The 18,400-nt window shown below is 36.7% G+C and overlaps 2 protein-coding genes across 3 annotated transcripts in view; one reads left to right on the top strand and one right to left on the bottom strand.

Moving 5' to 3' along the window:
* The window catches only part of LYPD1 (LY6/PLAUR domain containing 1), a 70,100-nt gene that overhangs the window by 24,895 nt on the left and 26,805 nt on the right, over positions 1-18,400 (top strand). The window contains exon 3 of one of the 2 annotated variants that reach the window (XM_026714642.2): positions 3,198-5,934. The exons of the other annotated variant lie outside the window; for it this stretch is intronic. Within the exon in view, the coding sequence (XP_026570427.1) occupies positions 3,198-3,436 (239 nt within the window). The 3' untranslated portion in view covers positions 3,437-5,934. Of the gene's footprint in view, positions 1-3,197; positions 5,935-18,400 lie in introns of those variants that run through there. 2 annotated transcript variants of the gene reach the window in all.
* Positions 1,032-18,400, bottom strand: part of GPR39 (G protein-coupled receptor 39) — a 173,887-nt gene continuing 156,518 nt past the window's right edge. The window contains exon 3 of the mRNA XM_026714641.2: positions 1,032-4,342. Coding sequence (XP_026570426.2) covers positions 3,822-4,342 — 521 coding nt within the window. The 3' untranslated portion in view covers positions 1,032-3,821. The remainder of the gene's footprint in view (positions 4,343-18,400) is intronic.

Below are 18,400 nucleotides of genomic sequence, written 5' to 3' on the forward strand. Positions count from 1 at the left end.
TAACGCTTTTCTTCATAAAGGGTTTTTATTCCACAAAAGTCTCCTCCTCTGCTAAAGTAGGCACTTTAGCATTTTAGCAGACTATTCAAGAAGACAATGTTTCAGCCCTCTTCAATACCTTGAAAGCTACTATTTTTCCTTCTAATCACCAGTGCATGGTATTGTCATTATTTTATAAAATGTTTTTGAAGTGGGGCTATATCTCCAATACCTGTGTGAAACCTTTGTCTTTCTCATCCTACACCTGTAGGCTTCCAGGTGCAGTAAAGCTCTTCATAGCTTCATATGCGGGTAGTCCTTGACTTACAACAGTTTATTTAGTGACCATTCGAAAGTTACAACAGCACTGAAAAAAGTGACTTATGACTGGTTTTCACACTTAGGACCATTGCAGCATCCCCGTGGTCACGTGATCAAAATTCAGGTGCTTAGCAAGTCGTATTTATGAGGGTTGCAGTGTCCCAGGGTCATGTGATCCCCTTTTACGAACTTCTGATGAGCAAAATCAATGGGGAAGCCAGATTCAGTTACCAACGGGGTTACTAACTTAACTGCAGTGGTTCACTCAACAACTGTGCCAAGAAAGGTCGTAAAATGGGTCAAAATTCATTTTAATTAATGTTTTACTTACAACATAAATTTGGGGCTCGATTATGGTTATAAGTCTAGGACCACCTGTATTACAACAACCTTACTTACTGTTACTGCCCACCCTACAAGCTCAGGTATGGTTGGCCTGCTGGGTCCCATATGTAAAATGTGACCTTGTGGGTCACATTTTTTTCTATCAATACCTGTCTTCTAATACAATATAAAGCCTGAGGCATGAATGTTTCTGGCCCAACTGTCATTTTGGAAGACCATCAAAACGTGTATCTTCGTGCAGGCCTTTTGCTGGGGTATTTTGTGGGTGGAGTATTATGCAGAGGAAAGATTTGTATGTATATTTTGATACTGTTCATCAATTTAGTTCCTTTTATTGTTTTGCTGATATTTTTAAGGCACTTTGCATGCCATGAAGCACTTTACGATTGTCAGAAGAAATGTGTTTATTTCTTATTTAGGCACCATGTTAATAAATGAGAAATAAATAAATATCTTCTGATGCATACAGTCATAATATAAGTTATTTTAGCTCAGCAGGCAGGGGAACAAAGTTTTTACTTAACATTGAAATCTGTTTGTTTGTTTTTAATTCTTAACAGACATCCTTCACTCAGATATCACTACCATTTCTCTGAAGGCCTGTCTGCATTCCATTTAGGAATGAAAATGCCTTCCGTTTCCCAATCCTTCCACGTTGAGTGTGAAGCTACCCCTTTTCTTCAGTGTTCAAAGAGCAGGCAACAACTTCTCTTTGTAGCAGACTACAGCCCTTTTCAAGGCTGAGTCTTTCTCCTCAACATTTTTTCCAATTAGACACCTACAGTTGCAGGTCTTTTGTTACAAGTCCCCTAAGCAAATATGCCCTCTCCAAATCTGGATAAGATTTTCATTTTTATCCAAAGTTGTTGCCTTGGTCTTTATTCTCTGAAAAATGGAGGAAGAATCTTTCCTTTAGTTATCTTAGAAGTACAAAAATGGTTTGTTCATCTATAACTTTTGAATGAACATCTGTGAATTCACACAAACTGCCCTCTTAACTCCACAAGGAACTAACTGTATTTCTCTGGATTTGTTGTATCAGTCTCTGTAACTGAAAGAATTCAATAGGAGCCACATCCAGTCAAATGGACTATATATGAGCGATGGGATTCCCATCAAGAAATTCTTTAAGCTCTAGAGTATTTTCAGTAGGTCTTGAATGAGAACATACCCCACATGTATGAATTCACAGTTGACCATTCAAAGAATTTCAATTAGAGGCAAGGAACCATTTTTATGTGCAAAATTTAGTAGTCTTATCTGTTTTCTACCAGAATAGAGTCAATTGAACCAACTTAATAATTGGACTGGCCCATTCAAGGGTGCAGCTTTAGAATGCAATATATTAAATATTAACTGACTTAAATTGCAAATTCCTAAATATTGCAAATAATGCATTTGTATATGTGCCTTTATTGGTATTCCTAGTACATTTTTTAATCAAATGTACTGTCGTGTCAGGTAAAACATTTTTGTTTTTCTAGCTCTAAAATGGTACTTATTTGCTGATCAGCAGTGAATCGTGGATTAAATAGGAGATAATGAAATTCTTACATATTATCGAGTGTTGAGTGTCAACACAAGCTAATGTTTTCTTTGCTGGAACATATATTTTTGAAAATATTTAATTCCCTGAATATAGCAAATGCATTTTTTATGTTTCATCCATGTTTAATTCTCTTCCCAATAAAGAGAGCAGGATCAGCACAAGTTTTACTTAAAAGGAAAGAATTGTTTTAAATTAACTATGAAGGTTACTTCCAGAAATCCCCAAAGCAAATTGTCTGAGAAACTGAAGTATACAGTGTTAGTGTTTGACAGCCATATTATTTATGTATCCAGCCCAAAGCTGAATTTCTATCAGATGATATGAAAGAAGAGATCTTGAGGTCATATGACAGCTGGGTGCAGAATATAAGCAGTTCACTTTGTGTATGTTTCTATAAGAGCGTGTATTAAAGGAGAGTTCATTTTATAACCACCAGAACTTTTGAAGCAAATCTTTTACGTATATCATTAATAACAGTGTACTCGGCTTCGTATGGCCATAGCCTAGTTACAAGAAAGATTTTTCTAATCATTTCTTCCATGTAATGTAGAACATTCTGCTACGTTTCCCTATGAGCTTTGCACAGCTTTTTTTACAGAAATACTGAAGAATATCTAAAATGTATAACTGGCTATGGATTCTCTTGAAAATCAAACAATACTCTGACAATTGTGTCAAATTCAAATATTAAACCTTTAAAGGTTTTAAATATCTTTCGACACTTACAATGTGTGACACAACACATTTCCCACTCCCCATTTTCAGGCCTTATAGGGGTTGGAGGGGATGACATGTTTTAAGAGTAATGCTGTTTTATTTAAGCCTTATTTTTTTTCCTATTAATACATAATAAGTACTAATGAGCTGAATGTCCTGGCATGCACTGGCATTCATAGTCACCGTGTGAATGCTTGACAGCCCTTCAGTTATAGGAATTGCTAATAGACAGTAGAGAGCGTATTTGTTCATATTAGACTAAACTAGTTCTTGTTCTGTGTCGCAGGGATCCTGTATCGCAAGTCCTGTGCCTCCTCTGCAGCTTGTCTCATGACCTCTGCTGGATACCAGACTTTCTGTACTCCAGGGAAGATAAACTCTGTTTGTATAAGCTGTTGCAACACTCCACTTTGTAATGGGCCCAGGCCAAAGAAGCGAGGAAATGCTGGCATCATGCCTAGGGCAGGAGCATTAACAACCATGCTGCTGTCTAGCTTGCCGTTTCTATCACCTGCACTTTGCTAAACTCTAAGGGAAGATTTCCTTTGTTGCCATCATTCTCCCTGTGTTGCTTCTCTCAAAGGCACAGCTGGTTTCCATTGTGATATTGTTGTTTGCTTTCCCAAAAGAAGAGTGTTTTATCTGAAAGAAGTCTCAACAACTTCATTACTTGCAGAATAGATTTAGTTGCCTGATTTTTCCAGTATGCACTTTAAACAAAATGAAACAAAGGGGAAAAAAATCAACAGTCGTCCATACAAAAGCACTATTATTCATGTTATTGGAAAGTCTATTGTACTTGAACTTGGAGGGTACAAGTTGTTGCCTGTAAAATCTTTCTTTTGTTTTCCTTTATTGCTTCTTGTTTTAGCCTATTGTGAATCCTGTAATGTTTCTTTATGGGTATTTACTACTCATGTTCGCAAACACCATTCTGGTTAACAGGACTTGGATCTACGCTAGTCTCCAGAGGCATTGTTCTCACGTTGAGCTCCAGTGACTCGGGACTCTGTTTTGGTGAATTGGAGTCAATTTCAGCCTCATCCTGAAGAATATTTGAGGAAACCTTCTGTGCTGCTTTAGTGGAAGATTTTCGCCTGGATGACATGAAGATCAATGGGCGTTTGGAATGGCTGGCATTGGCTACAGAGTTTAAACTAGTTGCCAAGTACTTCTGTTTGTTGGCATGTTCTATGGACAGGCGACATCGGAGGATTTGAAGAAAGACTTTCCGGAAGTGTTGGGAGGAAACGTTGTACAGGAGTGGATTCACTACAGAGCTAAGATAAAAGAAGATGTCTGCTATGGGGAGGAGAATGATATATGCCCTGAAATAAGAGACTGTCCAGTCTTGCTTGGGCCTAGCAGCCATCATGATCCTTCGAACTTGATTCGGTAGCCAGCATATTGCCAGTGTTGCAACAATCAAACCTGCAAGGAAGGAGAAGAGAGAAAAAGAACTTGTGAAAAACCAAATCATAAAATATTTAGTATCAGTGCTCAACTAAGCGGCTAGGAAATGATACCAGTTTTTCAATGTTTTGCTTGACAGCATCTTCTGCCAGTAGCAAAACATGTTCTGAGAGAGACAGGAGGGGAAAAGGCAAGCCACGAGCTTCAAGGTCATTGGAGTCTGTATCTAATAAGTATTCTGTAACATGTAAGGAAGCATTTCTTTTGATCCTTGACATCGGTTAAGTTCAAGTACTTTATTTCATATGTAGTGCATTCTTGAAATATTTTGTTATTGAGGCTCTGTTGCCTATTCCTCCTCCTTTTCATGACTAAATAATACAGCCATATTAGAACAGGCAATATCCAAAAGCAAAGCAAATTCCACTTATATTTTAAAAAATGTGCATACAATTTGGCATTATTTTTGGTAACTTTTCTCCTACAGAAAATATTTTTATGTACAGTGTGAGAGGCTCTTTTTATGACAGAGTATATAAGGAATTCAGGAAAAGAGCTGCAGTTGAATTAAAATAAAATGGCACAGAGAACAAGCATTAAATGTTCCTGGAAATTGAGCTTCTAGAGAACACAAAGTTTGTTTCAAGTTTTGGTGTCCAGGTATTTTGCATTCACCTATAAATGTGAGTATTTATTTCATTCAGGTTATGTTAATTTTATTGAAGAAATATATTAAAATATTCCTCCTTGACTTTCTTATTGCTGGCAAGATAAGAATGTCAGGCTCCCAGGGCTGACAAAAATACTTACCAATGCATAGTTTTAAAATATTCAACATGCTTCTCATATATTGTCTGTTAAAACAATCTAATGTGATAAATTGATATTTTTATCCATCCTGAACAATGGTTTGCTTAGACTTACATTTTCTTAATCAACTTTTTAGTAAACCATCTTTCCAGAATGGTAGTTGAGTATAACCTCTGATTTCTAACCCAATTTCAATTACTGAAATATTATAAGAAAAATCACTATAAAATGAAGGATGCATTTGCAGACTCCCCCTTGATGGATGTGGATGGATTTGAGGGAAAGAAATAAAATGTTCAGAGTTTTTAGCCTATTTACCCTCGCTGGGGTAAATTCCTTGTTTTAGAGCAAAGGTGCCTTATCTGTGAAAGAAAATTTATCCAAATGTTGGCTATTCCACTGCAATTTTTTTCTTTGATTTGTGGATTTTTACATCATACTTGCTAAAAAAAATTGCTTGCTTTAAAGCTAGTCCTACAACTCAGTTTGCTTTGTTAGAAAATGTGCAGGCTTTATGTTGCTTTTGTCTAAATGAATCTGGATTCTTTACCTAGTCACTACTAAATTGTAGAATATATACTCAGTAAAATAATTGGAAAGATCCAGAATTCAAAATCAAAGACAAATTGTTTTGAAAAATAAAAGAGAACAACTATGAATGTAAGCAAAAGAAAATAGGAATTGACAGCAGCACCTTGGAAGAGTCAGGACTGAACATAAACTCTGTGTAATAAATAGATTTGTGAATCTTTTGATTTTAATGTTTACTTTTGGTTAATAAAGAGATTAATTTTTTGTAATTGTTTGAAGTTTTCATTATGTTGAAAGCTTGGATTTCAGCGTTTTGTACAAAATAACATTACCTTTATGCCTAACAGAAAATTGCAAAAACTAAGGTTTTAATAAACACAGTAAATTGCCAAATTTTTTTGGCATATTCTTTAACACTCCTTGTGGATGGTGAAACTATATTGTCAGATACACTAATTAGTTCAGTTTTTATCTCTGTTTGATATAATCTACTTAGCAAAGTATAGAGGGTGGACAGAGTGATAATTTGTCAAACACAGATGAAACACCAGAGCTTTTAAGATGATTTTAAACTAAGTTTGCAGTTTGTAATATGTATAACCACAGTTAAGGCTTTTGCTGTGCCTTAAAGGACTGATTTAGGATGCAGAGGTAAGTAAATTTACAAAACTAAGTGTTGGGCAGATGGGAAATAAAAGCACATAAGTAAGTGCAATATGCTGTAAATTTGTGCTGAAGGAGTAACTGATGTATCATACATGGTTAGGGTTGCCATGGTATCTGAAATTGGCAGGTTTATTCTGTTTATCAAAGTATTGGTCACCAATCTTAGCACCCAGTAACTCTTGGGCAGCAATACATTTGATAAATAAATTAAAAAGGTTAAACAAGGCATGTCACAAGTTTGTAAGATGTTGAATGGTTACTAGACAAAACAAGACTGGAAGACGTACACAAATTTGGTATTTCTGCCTGTGATGCAAAGTTTGAGTGTGTGTGCATATATGCATACATATGCTAGAGTTCCCCTAGGGTAAAATTCAAGAGAGTCTATTTGCCCCAAGACCCTAAACTAAAGATTTACAAGGCACCGATCTGATGCTTATTTTAAAAAAATGCTCTTAAGAAGTGAAAAACAAAGTATCCATTATCAGCATCATCACTTATTTCAAGCACATTCCTGGGCCCCAAAACTTTGCTAGAAAGTAAAAAATACAGGCTGCCGCCACCCACTGTTAATATTGGAAGTATGCAGGGTAGTAAAAAGCATTCTGATGAAGAGACTTTAGAAAGTGGCAAGAAGCATTTTGATTCAATGGTGCTTTGTGTTTTGTTATATCCCCCACGATGGCAATTTTGTTAGAATACTCGTCAACAATTCCCCAAGTACCTAACCGCTCTTAATGTCTGGGACCCGTGACAATTCATACTTCTTGAAGTTTATTATGTATGAAATTATCAACTGGAAATAGTAAACATTAAACAAATCACTCTTCTTCTCATTATGTCTTGTTCTTTTTTTATCTTCCCAGGGACTCACTCATTCTGTTTTGTTTTTTACTTTCTACTATTGTAGTCTTAATTTTTCAGGATCATGACCTACCTATCATTTGATGTGCCTTGTATTAAGACACAGTAAGGTCGTGCCTTCATTCCTATTTCACTCTCGCTCTCATTATCATTAAGAAGAACAAAAGATAAATGAGCCCTGACACAGAAGCCACTGAAGATACATGGACTTAATATAGTTGTGTGTGTGCATGTGTAAATTACAGACTAACTAAATGACATTTTAAACAATGAACCTTAAAAGTGGTTTCCTTTCAGGCCTGTTATCAGAAATGTCCTGATCTGAGAAATCACTTATCCATCACTAGGTTCTAGCATACAAAAAAGTTTTAAGACTCAATCGTGGGCCACCTTAACTTTTGTTGTGTTTTATTATGTTATTTTTTAAATCTCATTTTTCCTTAAAAAGAAGTAGTAAAACAGTAGCATAATTGGTTTTAAACATGTGAGATTAAATAGCCAGAAAAGTATATAACTTTATGAAAGAAAGAAATCGAAGTAACTGAAGTGGAGGAATAAGGCAAAATAGAGTCAACCTATTTTGGTCAATGGCAGTCCCATTTTTTTTTTTAAATAAAACTTGCGTGCTTTATTAAATGGACAATTATATTTTTAAGATTACAAAAGTAGTTCAAGTAATTCTCACTTGTGAGATGTTAATTGTGTTAATTTTTTAATGCCCTTATGCATTCCTCCATTTTCTCCAATTTAGTGCATTTTTCTTACAACGGCTTAGTTAATACCTAAACATGGAGCTCCAGCCTTTAATATATTTTCTGTAAAGTACAATTGTTAAATATTTATTATGAAATGCACACTGTAACAAATGTCCGCTTATACAATCCTGGCTGGCCTTCAGATCCTTTCCCAGGACCTCTACTCAAGAGTTTGGCATCCTCAGTTTTCCTGCCTGAGCAGGGGCTTAGACTAAAAGACCTCCAAACTCACCAGGGGAAGTAAATTCAGCATTAGAGAAGTTCTGCAGGTAAACAGACTTGCATTTGCAGCTCCTGCAAACTTCCCCATGGTTGGATTTCCCCCCCTCCCCCAGTGTTCTTTCCCTCTTGTTCCAGGCACTTTACTCACAAGGGGAAGCGATACTTCTAGTGTCCATGAAGAATCCAGCCTTGGAACAGTTTTGCAGGTTAACAGACCGCTGCTCTGCCCACAGTCATGTGTTTTCAAGTGGCTGCTTGAAAATGCATGGCTAGGGCGGGGGAGCAGTCCTTTAAACTGGGGCAGCGAGCATCGGGTGGGCGGGGCAAGCAAGTGAGCGGAAACAGGGTGACCGGGTTAGGGGCGTGGCCAGCTAGATGTTGCTATAGGTTCGGCGACCCATGCCAAATTCTTGCTACCGGTTCACCCAAGTAGGTGAGAACCAGCTGAATAGTACCTCTGTTTCCAGCTAACTATAATTAGTTCCAACTCCAAAAAACCAGCATTCAATATCGTCTAGGGAGTTTGGCAGAGTAAGCTAGCCAACTCCAGGATTCAATATGTGACTAAATCAGAAAAATCCTTATGGGTCAGAATATGAATTATACAATCTGCAACATACTTCTGAGTTGCTTTCTGAGGTCAGAACCTTTTTTCTGCAAGATTGGAACTTTGTCTCTAATGCTGAAGGTTTAAAAAAGTGAAGGAATTAAGGCTACAGGTTTAGTAGCTCTTCGCAAACAACAAAAATTTGCAAACATTTGCAATCAACACTTACATAACACTTCATACAATGAGTATCATGTACAAAATGCACAATGTATAATTAATATGGGGGGAAAAACTGCCTGTTTTTTAAAAATGCAGCATGTTCAAAATTTGCTTTTTCCATTCATACTCTTGCTGCTGACTTTTATTTAGATTATATAATGTCCAAATAATTCCTTCCCTAGGCACTTCACAAGGAACCAATTGCTTTATTCTATACAGACCAAGTGAAAAATGAGTTGATGGTAACCTTGTACTGTATTGTAGAGGTTAGTGTTTCAAGGAACAAGCAGAGAACTCTTTGTGTATACTGTCATTTTTGTGAGCACAAGTAATTGCTCATCTCTTGCTACCCCAGGAAAAAACATTTCTTTTTTTGCAGAGATGTGAATAAACGTTTGGAGATGTGAGCCCTTTAAGATTAATCCATAAACCTGTTATTTTCATTGAGGCTACAATAGCATAAATGTAACATTTATTTTACTCTTCTTAATGTGTTGGTACAATCAACACAAATGGGATGGAGAGAAGATACTAATTGGCTCTGTAGAATAACAGCTATTTGTATATTGTGGAGAAAAATAGGTTTACACAATGCTGTTGCTCTGTAAACCAAATGTTCTTAGATAGGAAACCTCTGTATTGTACAGATCAGTGTTTCTCAATATTGGAAATGTCAAGATGTGTGTACTTCAACTCCCAGGATTCCAAACATGCTGGCTATGGAATTCTGGGAGTTGAAGTTCGCATATCTTGACATTGCATGGTTGAGAAACACTGGCCTAGTAAAAAGTCCTATTTCTAGAACATACTGAGTTGTCAAATACTTATTGCATTTTTTAAAGGTGCAAATTTAAGCAAAACCCAATAAAGTGATCGTTTAATGGTTCCCATCCATTTTGAACTAAGTCCACTATGTCTGCTTAAAGTAAAAAAAACCATTAACGCATTATGTTAGGCAAGAGTCCTTATCAGCTGAAACTAAGGCCAGATAACAAGCATCAAAGTTTCACTGACTTCAAACAGAAATATAAGAACACAGTGAGATTTGGATGCATCTGTGAGAAGCAATGAATCTCATTGTCCTTCGCCCTACTATGAAGCTTGATATAGCTTCTCTATGGTGCCTGTGGAAAGCAGAGATTGCTGATGACGTGAGCAAGGAATTGTGATTCTTCCCTGAAGTAGAATAGAATAGAATTCTTTATTGGCCAAGTGTGATTGGACACATAAGGAATTTGTCTTGGTGCGATGGTTTACAAATGATTCCATTGCATTTACTCCTAAGTAAATATACTCCTAAGTGCTGTATTATAGCATTAAATGTGTATTTTCCTCAATTGTGTATATGTATTACCCACTAAAGAGCTTTTCTTTTTGACTTTTATCCTTTATAAGTTATATAAAGGGTGTGTGTGTGTGTGTTATATAAAAGGTATATATTACCCTTTATAGTAGGGAACTCACTACTGGTACTGACCTGAATACGTTCCAGCAATATCTGAGCACCTACAGGTTTTCTGCCATAAGTTTAAAAATCATTAATGACATATCAAAATATCTTCTCTGTATATATCCTACAGTTTAATTTTATTTCAATTTTGCTAATATTTCAGAAATGCAAAATAAACTCTGGTATCAAATTACGATGTTCTTATTTTATTTCACGCAAGACTTTGCTCCCTTTCCTGTGTTTTGCTGGATTTATAAGCAACTTCAGCCACTACTGTGAATAAAAATTAAGCTGGGAAAAAGTACAGGTGAAATAATTCATAATGGAAGCTTGGTCAGTACTCTGTAAACACACACACACACACACACACAAAAGCATAAAGAATGCTTGGTTGTTAAGACCAAATGATTTCAATAAAACAAGTTGTTTCTATCATTCCATCTCTGTTCCAAATCAATGCATTTTACACAAATATCCTTAAACGCACACACCTTGTTTTCACCAACAAATGTTTAAGATTCCCATTGCAGCTTTTACTATTCACTGCCTTTAGAATCGGTGATCATCTGTAGCTTATGTTAATTGAGAGAGGAAGAAGTAGACATAAAACACAGCCCCGTTTTAGCAGAATGAATGGCCATGGGAAAAGAGATCAGGAAGCACAAGGCCCTGGGAAAGGGAGTCAAGTTTGAAAGTGTTGATGGCAGCGCAAAGGAGAACAGAGATGGCAGAAACGATTCACAGAGAAGTAAGTTGGGGAGCCGGCAAACCGATTAGGAGTTTGAAGCCACAAGAGGAAAATAAAATGACAGCACGAGAAAATGAGAAAGAGGATTTTGCGGAAGGTAAAATAAACGCCTTGAAGGACATAGATGTAGCTGCAGAACAAGGACAGAGAAGACAGGAGAAAAGTGAAGAGATACGTATTTGAGCTGAAAGAAATAACAAGAAAAGGAAAAGGTGACATCAGCCATGGGAGGAAAGAAACTTTCAAAAGGGCAGTGAGGAGAAAGTGGGGAGGATGGGTAGAAAGAGAGGAGCAGCAGATAATGAAAATGAAATCAAGGACATGTTAATTTATTATTTGGATTCAAAGTTTGCCAAAGGAAAGGGGAACAGAGAAAGCAGCACCAAACTCTTTGTCTTCCCCTGAAGAATGGAGTGCGGTTTTATTTTTCATCCATTTGTAAAGGAATTTCCACATATTCTTCACAAGAGCACTGCCAATGCTCCTGCTGTAGTTGACACACACACACACACACACATCAGACAGATTTCTGCCCAGGCTACATGTGTTGTGCTATTAGCTGCTGTGCTACCCATCTCACACCAATTAACCTGGAGGACTTTTGAGGCAACTATCGGTCAGATTGCATGAGCCCATCATAAAGCAAGTGTTCCTATTCTCTCTTTCCTTCTCCCTTCTTGGCCCTCTCCCATTGTCAGGACAACCCAGCTGCCAATCAAGCAGCAGCTGCCAATCAAAATGCAGTATTGACTAAGGGTGGTGGAGGTGGTGGAGAGGAGATAAAACAAGATGGCTGCCTGGCAGTTCTGCATCCCATCGATTTTTGTGAGAAACAGGCTGAAACAACAGAAGAGTAAAAGTAACACAAAATTAAGGAATTGGCAACACTGATGAAAAGAGGCTACAGAAAAGGAGCCGAGAAAACTGGGGAGAGAGGCTTTTTTCCTTCCCCCAGATCAGAAGTGTGAAAAAAGTTATTCTAGATATGTCCCTCAGTTAGAGGCAAGCTTTGGAAGAGGAGAAGAGCCAGGAACACACCAACAGGAGAGACAAAGAAAAAAGTTGGGGGGGCGGGAACCTGTTATTGTACTGTATCCATGGATTGCACTTTAATACATACCAGTACTAATCTAAAATGTTATTGCTATACAATTCTTGAACGGATTAAATCAATACAACTTAAATTGAGAAGGCCTAAGCACATGTGAGTGTATCCATGAATGATGATGTGAAACAAAGGCAGCTGAATTAAAAATAATAATATTTTTTTGGACACTGACATGGAAGAAAAGGAAAGAAGTGAAAGAAATGAGGAAAAGTAGAATGACAGCAAGAAGAAGAGGCAGATTTGTGTTTGAAAAAAAATATGAGAAGACATTAATTCTCCAACAGAATGAACGAAGAGTGGACATCAGGACAAAGTTTTACAAAGTAAAAACATTGAGGGGAAAAAAAAATCAAAGATGAAGATGGGAGAACCACCATGTCTACAGTCCTCATTTAATAACCACAATTTAAGACCAGCAGCTTGGTTATTAAACAATGCAGCTGCTAAGTGAAAGTACAACTGTGCTTATGATCTTACATTACTTCAGCTTTCCTTTGCTTTAAGTCATAAATGTCAGGATGGGATATAAAATGAGTTTTGTCATTACTGTTGTAACTGAATTATGACTAAACAAACCTGTCACTAAACAAGGGATAGTGTAATGGCAAAGAATCAATCAAAGATACCAGGAAATATTAATACTAAAAAAAGACAGGGCAAACAACTTTTATGGAATTTTTTTTTTAAAAATAGGAAGTTGGCAAAGGATAAATGAGTATGTAACAAAGTTAAACCAATTAATTAGTAAAATCAGTGAAATGATTTGAGATGTAATTGAACTGGTGAATGCTGTAAAGTGGAGTGCTAGATATGCGCTAAATCAGGCGTGTCCAACCCGTGGCTCATGGACCACATGTGCTCCTGGACAGCTAGTAATGTGGCCCCACAGAGTTGTAAACTTTTAGGATTATTATGTGCACTTTTATACATTAACTACTGTATATTATATATTTTATATGCAGTCCAAGACAATTCCTCTTCACTCCATGCAGCATAGGCAAGCCAAAAGGTTGGACATGCCTGCTCTAAACACTACAAATACTATGTATGTTATGGGCAAAAAAAAAATTGATGACAAGGAATAATGCGATGAAATAAGATTACAGATGTAGATGGTGTAACTGGGAAAATGTTAACCGTTGGGTATGATTTGATTATGAGGTGGCTGTGCAGTTTGTTCAACATGTACATAAAAGCTGTATCTCTGACTCACGCAAAAGTTAAAATTGCCAAAGGAATGTCACAAGGATTGATAACTTAATTGTGCCTAAGAAGTTTTTTGGGTGAAATTTGACTGAAAGTGTACAAGAGGTGACATCATTCAAAAATTGGGAAGGGAATGTTGGCTGGATGCCAAGCAGTGTGTGTGTGAAGAGCAGAGTTTTGCTCTATAGCAAATAATTGAAGGAAGGAAATTAATTGTACAACTGCTGATTTAAAGGAAGAGGGAGTAGGATTAAATTGTAGGTTGTTTTTCATCAATACAGAATTGTAGGTTAGTAGATGAATGCAATCAGAGTAGTGTATGAGGGAAGTAAAGCACATGTAAGTGCAATGTAAGTGCAATGTAACATGTAAGTGCAATGCTTGGAATGGTACAATATTACCGTGCTGGGAGTAAGACACAGATTTGTGATATCTTGGCTGGTTAATTTATTTAAATGGGAGATTAAATATATTGGTTGGAGATGTGAAAATCTATATTCTTTTGGTGATAAGTTTTTGTCTGAGAATCTGAATTATTTTTCAATTTTTTTTTCCTAAGAAAAAGTTTGATTCCATGATGCATAGCAGACACAAGAATCTTTGGAAAAACACATTTTTGGAAAAGCCTGTGAATGGCGTTGGTTTAAAGTAGATTTCATAATTTTCCTTTCCTTTTTTTCTTATTCCCTGCCTTTGTTGCATTTTTGTTTATTGTTTGCTACTTTTGTAAATGTTGGTTAATTGAAAAGAGCTTAATCTGATTGGTACAGTCCTGGTGTCTTGCTGCTTCTGAAGTTCCACTTTGATTGGAGATTATGGAAGAATGAGCTGTGTCTCCTAAATTACTAATGGTTTCTTAGAGGAAACTGATAAAGTTGTTGCTATTTGTGAGACCTGTAGAATAATGAGCTTGAGCATCCTGTCCTCATAATCTTTTCCTAAGTGACAAGTCTTCAGAGTACAGTAAATATCATGCATTAAGGGCCAGCAACATAACTGTGTCTCAATGGCGCAAGATAGAAGAAATTTGGCAGTTACTTCTCCATAAAAATTCTTTTTTAACTATTCTGAAATATTCCTTCAGGTAACTGAATACCAAACTCACTTCAGTACTATGTGCAATTTTATTCAGGATTTAAAAACACATTCTAACGAGCCACAATCAAAACTCAATGGAGAATACAGAGATCTGTAGTGTTTGCTTCTCTCAAAATTACTATTACTGCCTCTGATAAGACTTTTAATTGTTACTTTTAAATCCTAAGCCACACATTTCCCTACAACAGCTTCTCTAGAGACCAATTATCCAATAGATCTGACTCATCTGATTGAATTTAGAATTACTGTCACAGGAGTGTGCTAATGTATACATTTTTCATTATTCAATGCTAATCCTTATTAATTATTTCCATAACCACTCCTTTCTCCTCTGATTCACAGTGAAGAAATGACCTAAAAGTACTAAAAACAGATTCTTTATGAATATTATTGGCATGAACTATGTTAGACTTTGAAAAGAAGGATATTTTGGTCATTCAGTTCTTGACAACTGCGTCTGTACTGACATTTCAATAGTAATTTTCACTGGAACATAAGCATATGGTTAGTTCAGTTCCAACTTAAAATCAAACAAAAAAATGAATTAGTTCCATTTTTAAAAATAACTTTCAAATAATTAGGCCTAGAATTAGACATACAAAGAAGTATTTATTTTCAGTTACTATAACTTATGAAACCAGCATCATTAAACCAGTGAAAAACTTTTAAAAAAACCAATAGATACTCATACCGTGTGTCCATTTTTCATTTGCTATTATTAAATCTTTGTCACTAGTAGAAATGTTTTTAATAGAAATGGTAGGAAAGAAACTGAAAAGAAATGGGACAATGAGAATGGAAAAGAAAAAAAGACATTTAAAAAATAGCAGGAAGCATAATGCCGCATAACACAAATTTGACAACCAACTGAATACTGACAATATTTTCTTGAGGGGTTTTTCCAATTCAATCGGCAGTGAAGTGAGATAATTTCTTAGATCGAGGTTAATATTGTTTCTACCATTGTGGTACAGTATATTGAGAATACAGAGTTTCTACAGTCCTTAGAGTGAGAGAGAACAACAGAAAGCAAGAGAGGCTAAGAGAAAACACAAGTTATCAAAGTAAAATAGTTTGCAAGAGTTTATATCTGAGTGTTCTTCATCATAAGAACTGATCGATTGTCTTAATTGGCTGCTAATATGCAATAAGACTTAGTCAGAAACCACATCTTACAATTTCTTGAGAGGGTAGCAACCATTAATAGTGGATCTGATATGTCATGGGTGTCAAACACCATCATGTGATGTTTTGCCACGATTTTCCCCTTTGCGGAACTGGGGTGGGTGTGGCCTGCACATGATGCATCCAGCCTGCAGTTTGACAGTTTGATACCCCTGTGATATGTGGTGTTTTTCCAGCAGAAGATCACATTCAGTTGGTGAAACCAAGAAACAGCAGTGGATTTGAGAGGAAATGTTCTTCCAATATTTATCATCAGAAAAAGATACCTAAGAGCTTTCACAATCATCATATGCAGCAATGGACAGTCTACCGCTGAAATCTAGTCAGGACCATAATGACAGAAAACAAATGGATCATCAAGCAGATCAACTCAGGAGTTCTTACTCAAGGCATAAATGTCCAGGTGCAAATTATATTTTTGACACATTATACTAAGGTAATCTAGACTTCTGGAGGAAATTCTCATGTCCAGAAAGGTGGGAAGAAAGAAAAGAAGGTGATCTGCAGCCAGGTGGATAGACAGTAAAGTGGCAATGGGGGCACATTTGGAAGATCGGAAGGGCCAGGTTAGAGACAGATCATCATGAAGAAAATCTATGTGGTCATTAAGAATTGAGACAGGTGTGATGGCACATAATCATTCAATAATGATAAAGCAAGTGCTTTGCATATGCTAGGTGCAGATTGTAAATCCCGACACATTACAGAAAAAGTACAATACATCTGGAAAATAACTCTGCCATTCAAAGTCAACAGTCTAAAATCATTTTGCATTTTCCCAAATGTATGTCATACAGCCAGTAGCTATGTAATCTTATGGTGTTATTTGTAAGAATATGCTGCATTCTTTTCTACCTACAGCTAATTGAATACATTAATGTAGATCCCAAGATCCCATGACTAGACATTCAGAGAAAGTAGACTTCACTGGAAGCACTCACTGGCTATTCCTCATCAGTGGAGAATTTAGTGGAATCCAAACAGTTCAAGCAAGAAACTAAGCCTATAGTAGAGTAGTAGTAGAGTAGTAGAAGCTGGAGTTTTCTCCCGTGAAGAAACCTGTTCTCCCAATTCTTACATAACCCACATTTCTGCAAGTCTACACTTGTTGTGTGTCTGAGGGGCAGGAGAAAGTATTAAGAAGTTATTATCCTAAGAATTTGAACTTGAGAAGAAGACTGTCCTCATGCTATCAATATGGAAAGAACAGCTGAAGGCTCCCCCTAAAGAAAGATGAAGAGCCAAGAAACATTCCATGAGCCTGATTCTGAGCCAAGAAACATTCCATGAGCCAGCAGATTTTGTGAGCCCTGGCTGAAATTCTTAATTGTTATTTGTATGGGATATGTTTTATTGGTTCAAGGACAAACATCTGTAGCAGCCAATTAGAAGCAAATAATATTGATAATAGAAGAGGTGAATGTCACCATTTATTAAACAGAGACATCATCATTGACTTGGCTTTATCTTTGTCAATATTTATGAAGGAGAATAAATTAGTTCATTAAAAAAAACAAGCAAACGGTATACTTGTATTCAAAAATATACAGATTTTTTTTTGCCATTTTGTGTCTAGCTATCATGTAATATCAATTGTTATAACTTAATTCATTTTATAGAGATACACTATATGGCATCACTACAATGTTTTTATCCTTCCTAAAATCTATACAATGAAATGGTTGTGTTGAAACTATTTAATTCTTTGCTATATTTTTATTCTGCCTTTCCCCTGCCCTTACAAGTAAAAAGAATTATATCTATTTGAAAATGTATTTGCATGTTAAAATCACCTATGTATGAATGCTTTAACTTGTAAATTAGGGAGTTTTGGGTCTCTTTTGCTACTTATGGTACAAGGGTTTATAGAGAAAAGGAGAAAAGGCTGCATTTATTGCAAATCAATAATCAAAATAATAATAAACTGCAAATGGAACTGCAAATTTACCATATTTGGAGAGCAGAAAGATGGAATAATAAGATATCAATACCAGCTTCTACATTAGAATATCTTAAATAAGATGATAAGAAATGAATGTAACCATTTTATATATAGTGGCAACATTTACAGTATAAATTAATGTAGCCTGGCAAATACTTTTACTGAGAGCAGGAAACCAAGCCTTACATTTAAGACTTACAAATAACTACCATTTTCTCATAAAATAAGGCCGGGTCTCTTCTTTTTTTTAGCCCCGAAAAAACGGCTAGTCTGTCTTTTGGGGGGTGACTTAATTCCCCCACTTGCACCCCACAGGCAGCCATGCCTCGCCAACAGCCGCTCCTAACGGGTGATCATGGCGGAGTGTGAAGAGCTCCCTACTGCCGCCAAGCACCTTTGCTGAAGACCCAAGACCTTCAGCATCCGCCGCCGCTGCTTCCTCCACCACTGTTGCTTTCCCTTCTGCCCATGTCACCGCTGCATTTGGAGCTGCCACTTTCATGTTTGGAGCTGCTGCATCCATGTTTGGAGCTGCCGCTGCGTTTGGAGCACCACCAGTGCTCCAAATGGTGGCAGTGCTCCAAACACAGCAACAGCTCCAAATGCAGAAGTGGCAGCTCCAAACGTGGAAGCGGTAGCTCCAAACACTATGGCAGCACTCCAAACAGCGGTGGCACTCCAAACGCAGAAGCGGCAGCTCCAAACATGGCAGTGGCACAGGG

The sequence above is a fragment of the Pseudonaja textilis genome, chromosome 1, assembly GCF_049901715.1.
Source record: "Pseudonaja textilis isolate UNSWEBS1 chromosome 1, rPseTex1.2, whole genome shotgun sequence".
Lineage (NCBI taxonomy): Eukaryota > Metazoa > Chordata > Lepidosauria > Squamata > Elapidae > Pseudonaja > Pseudonaja textilis.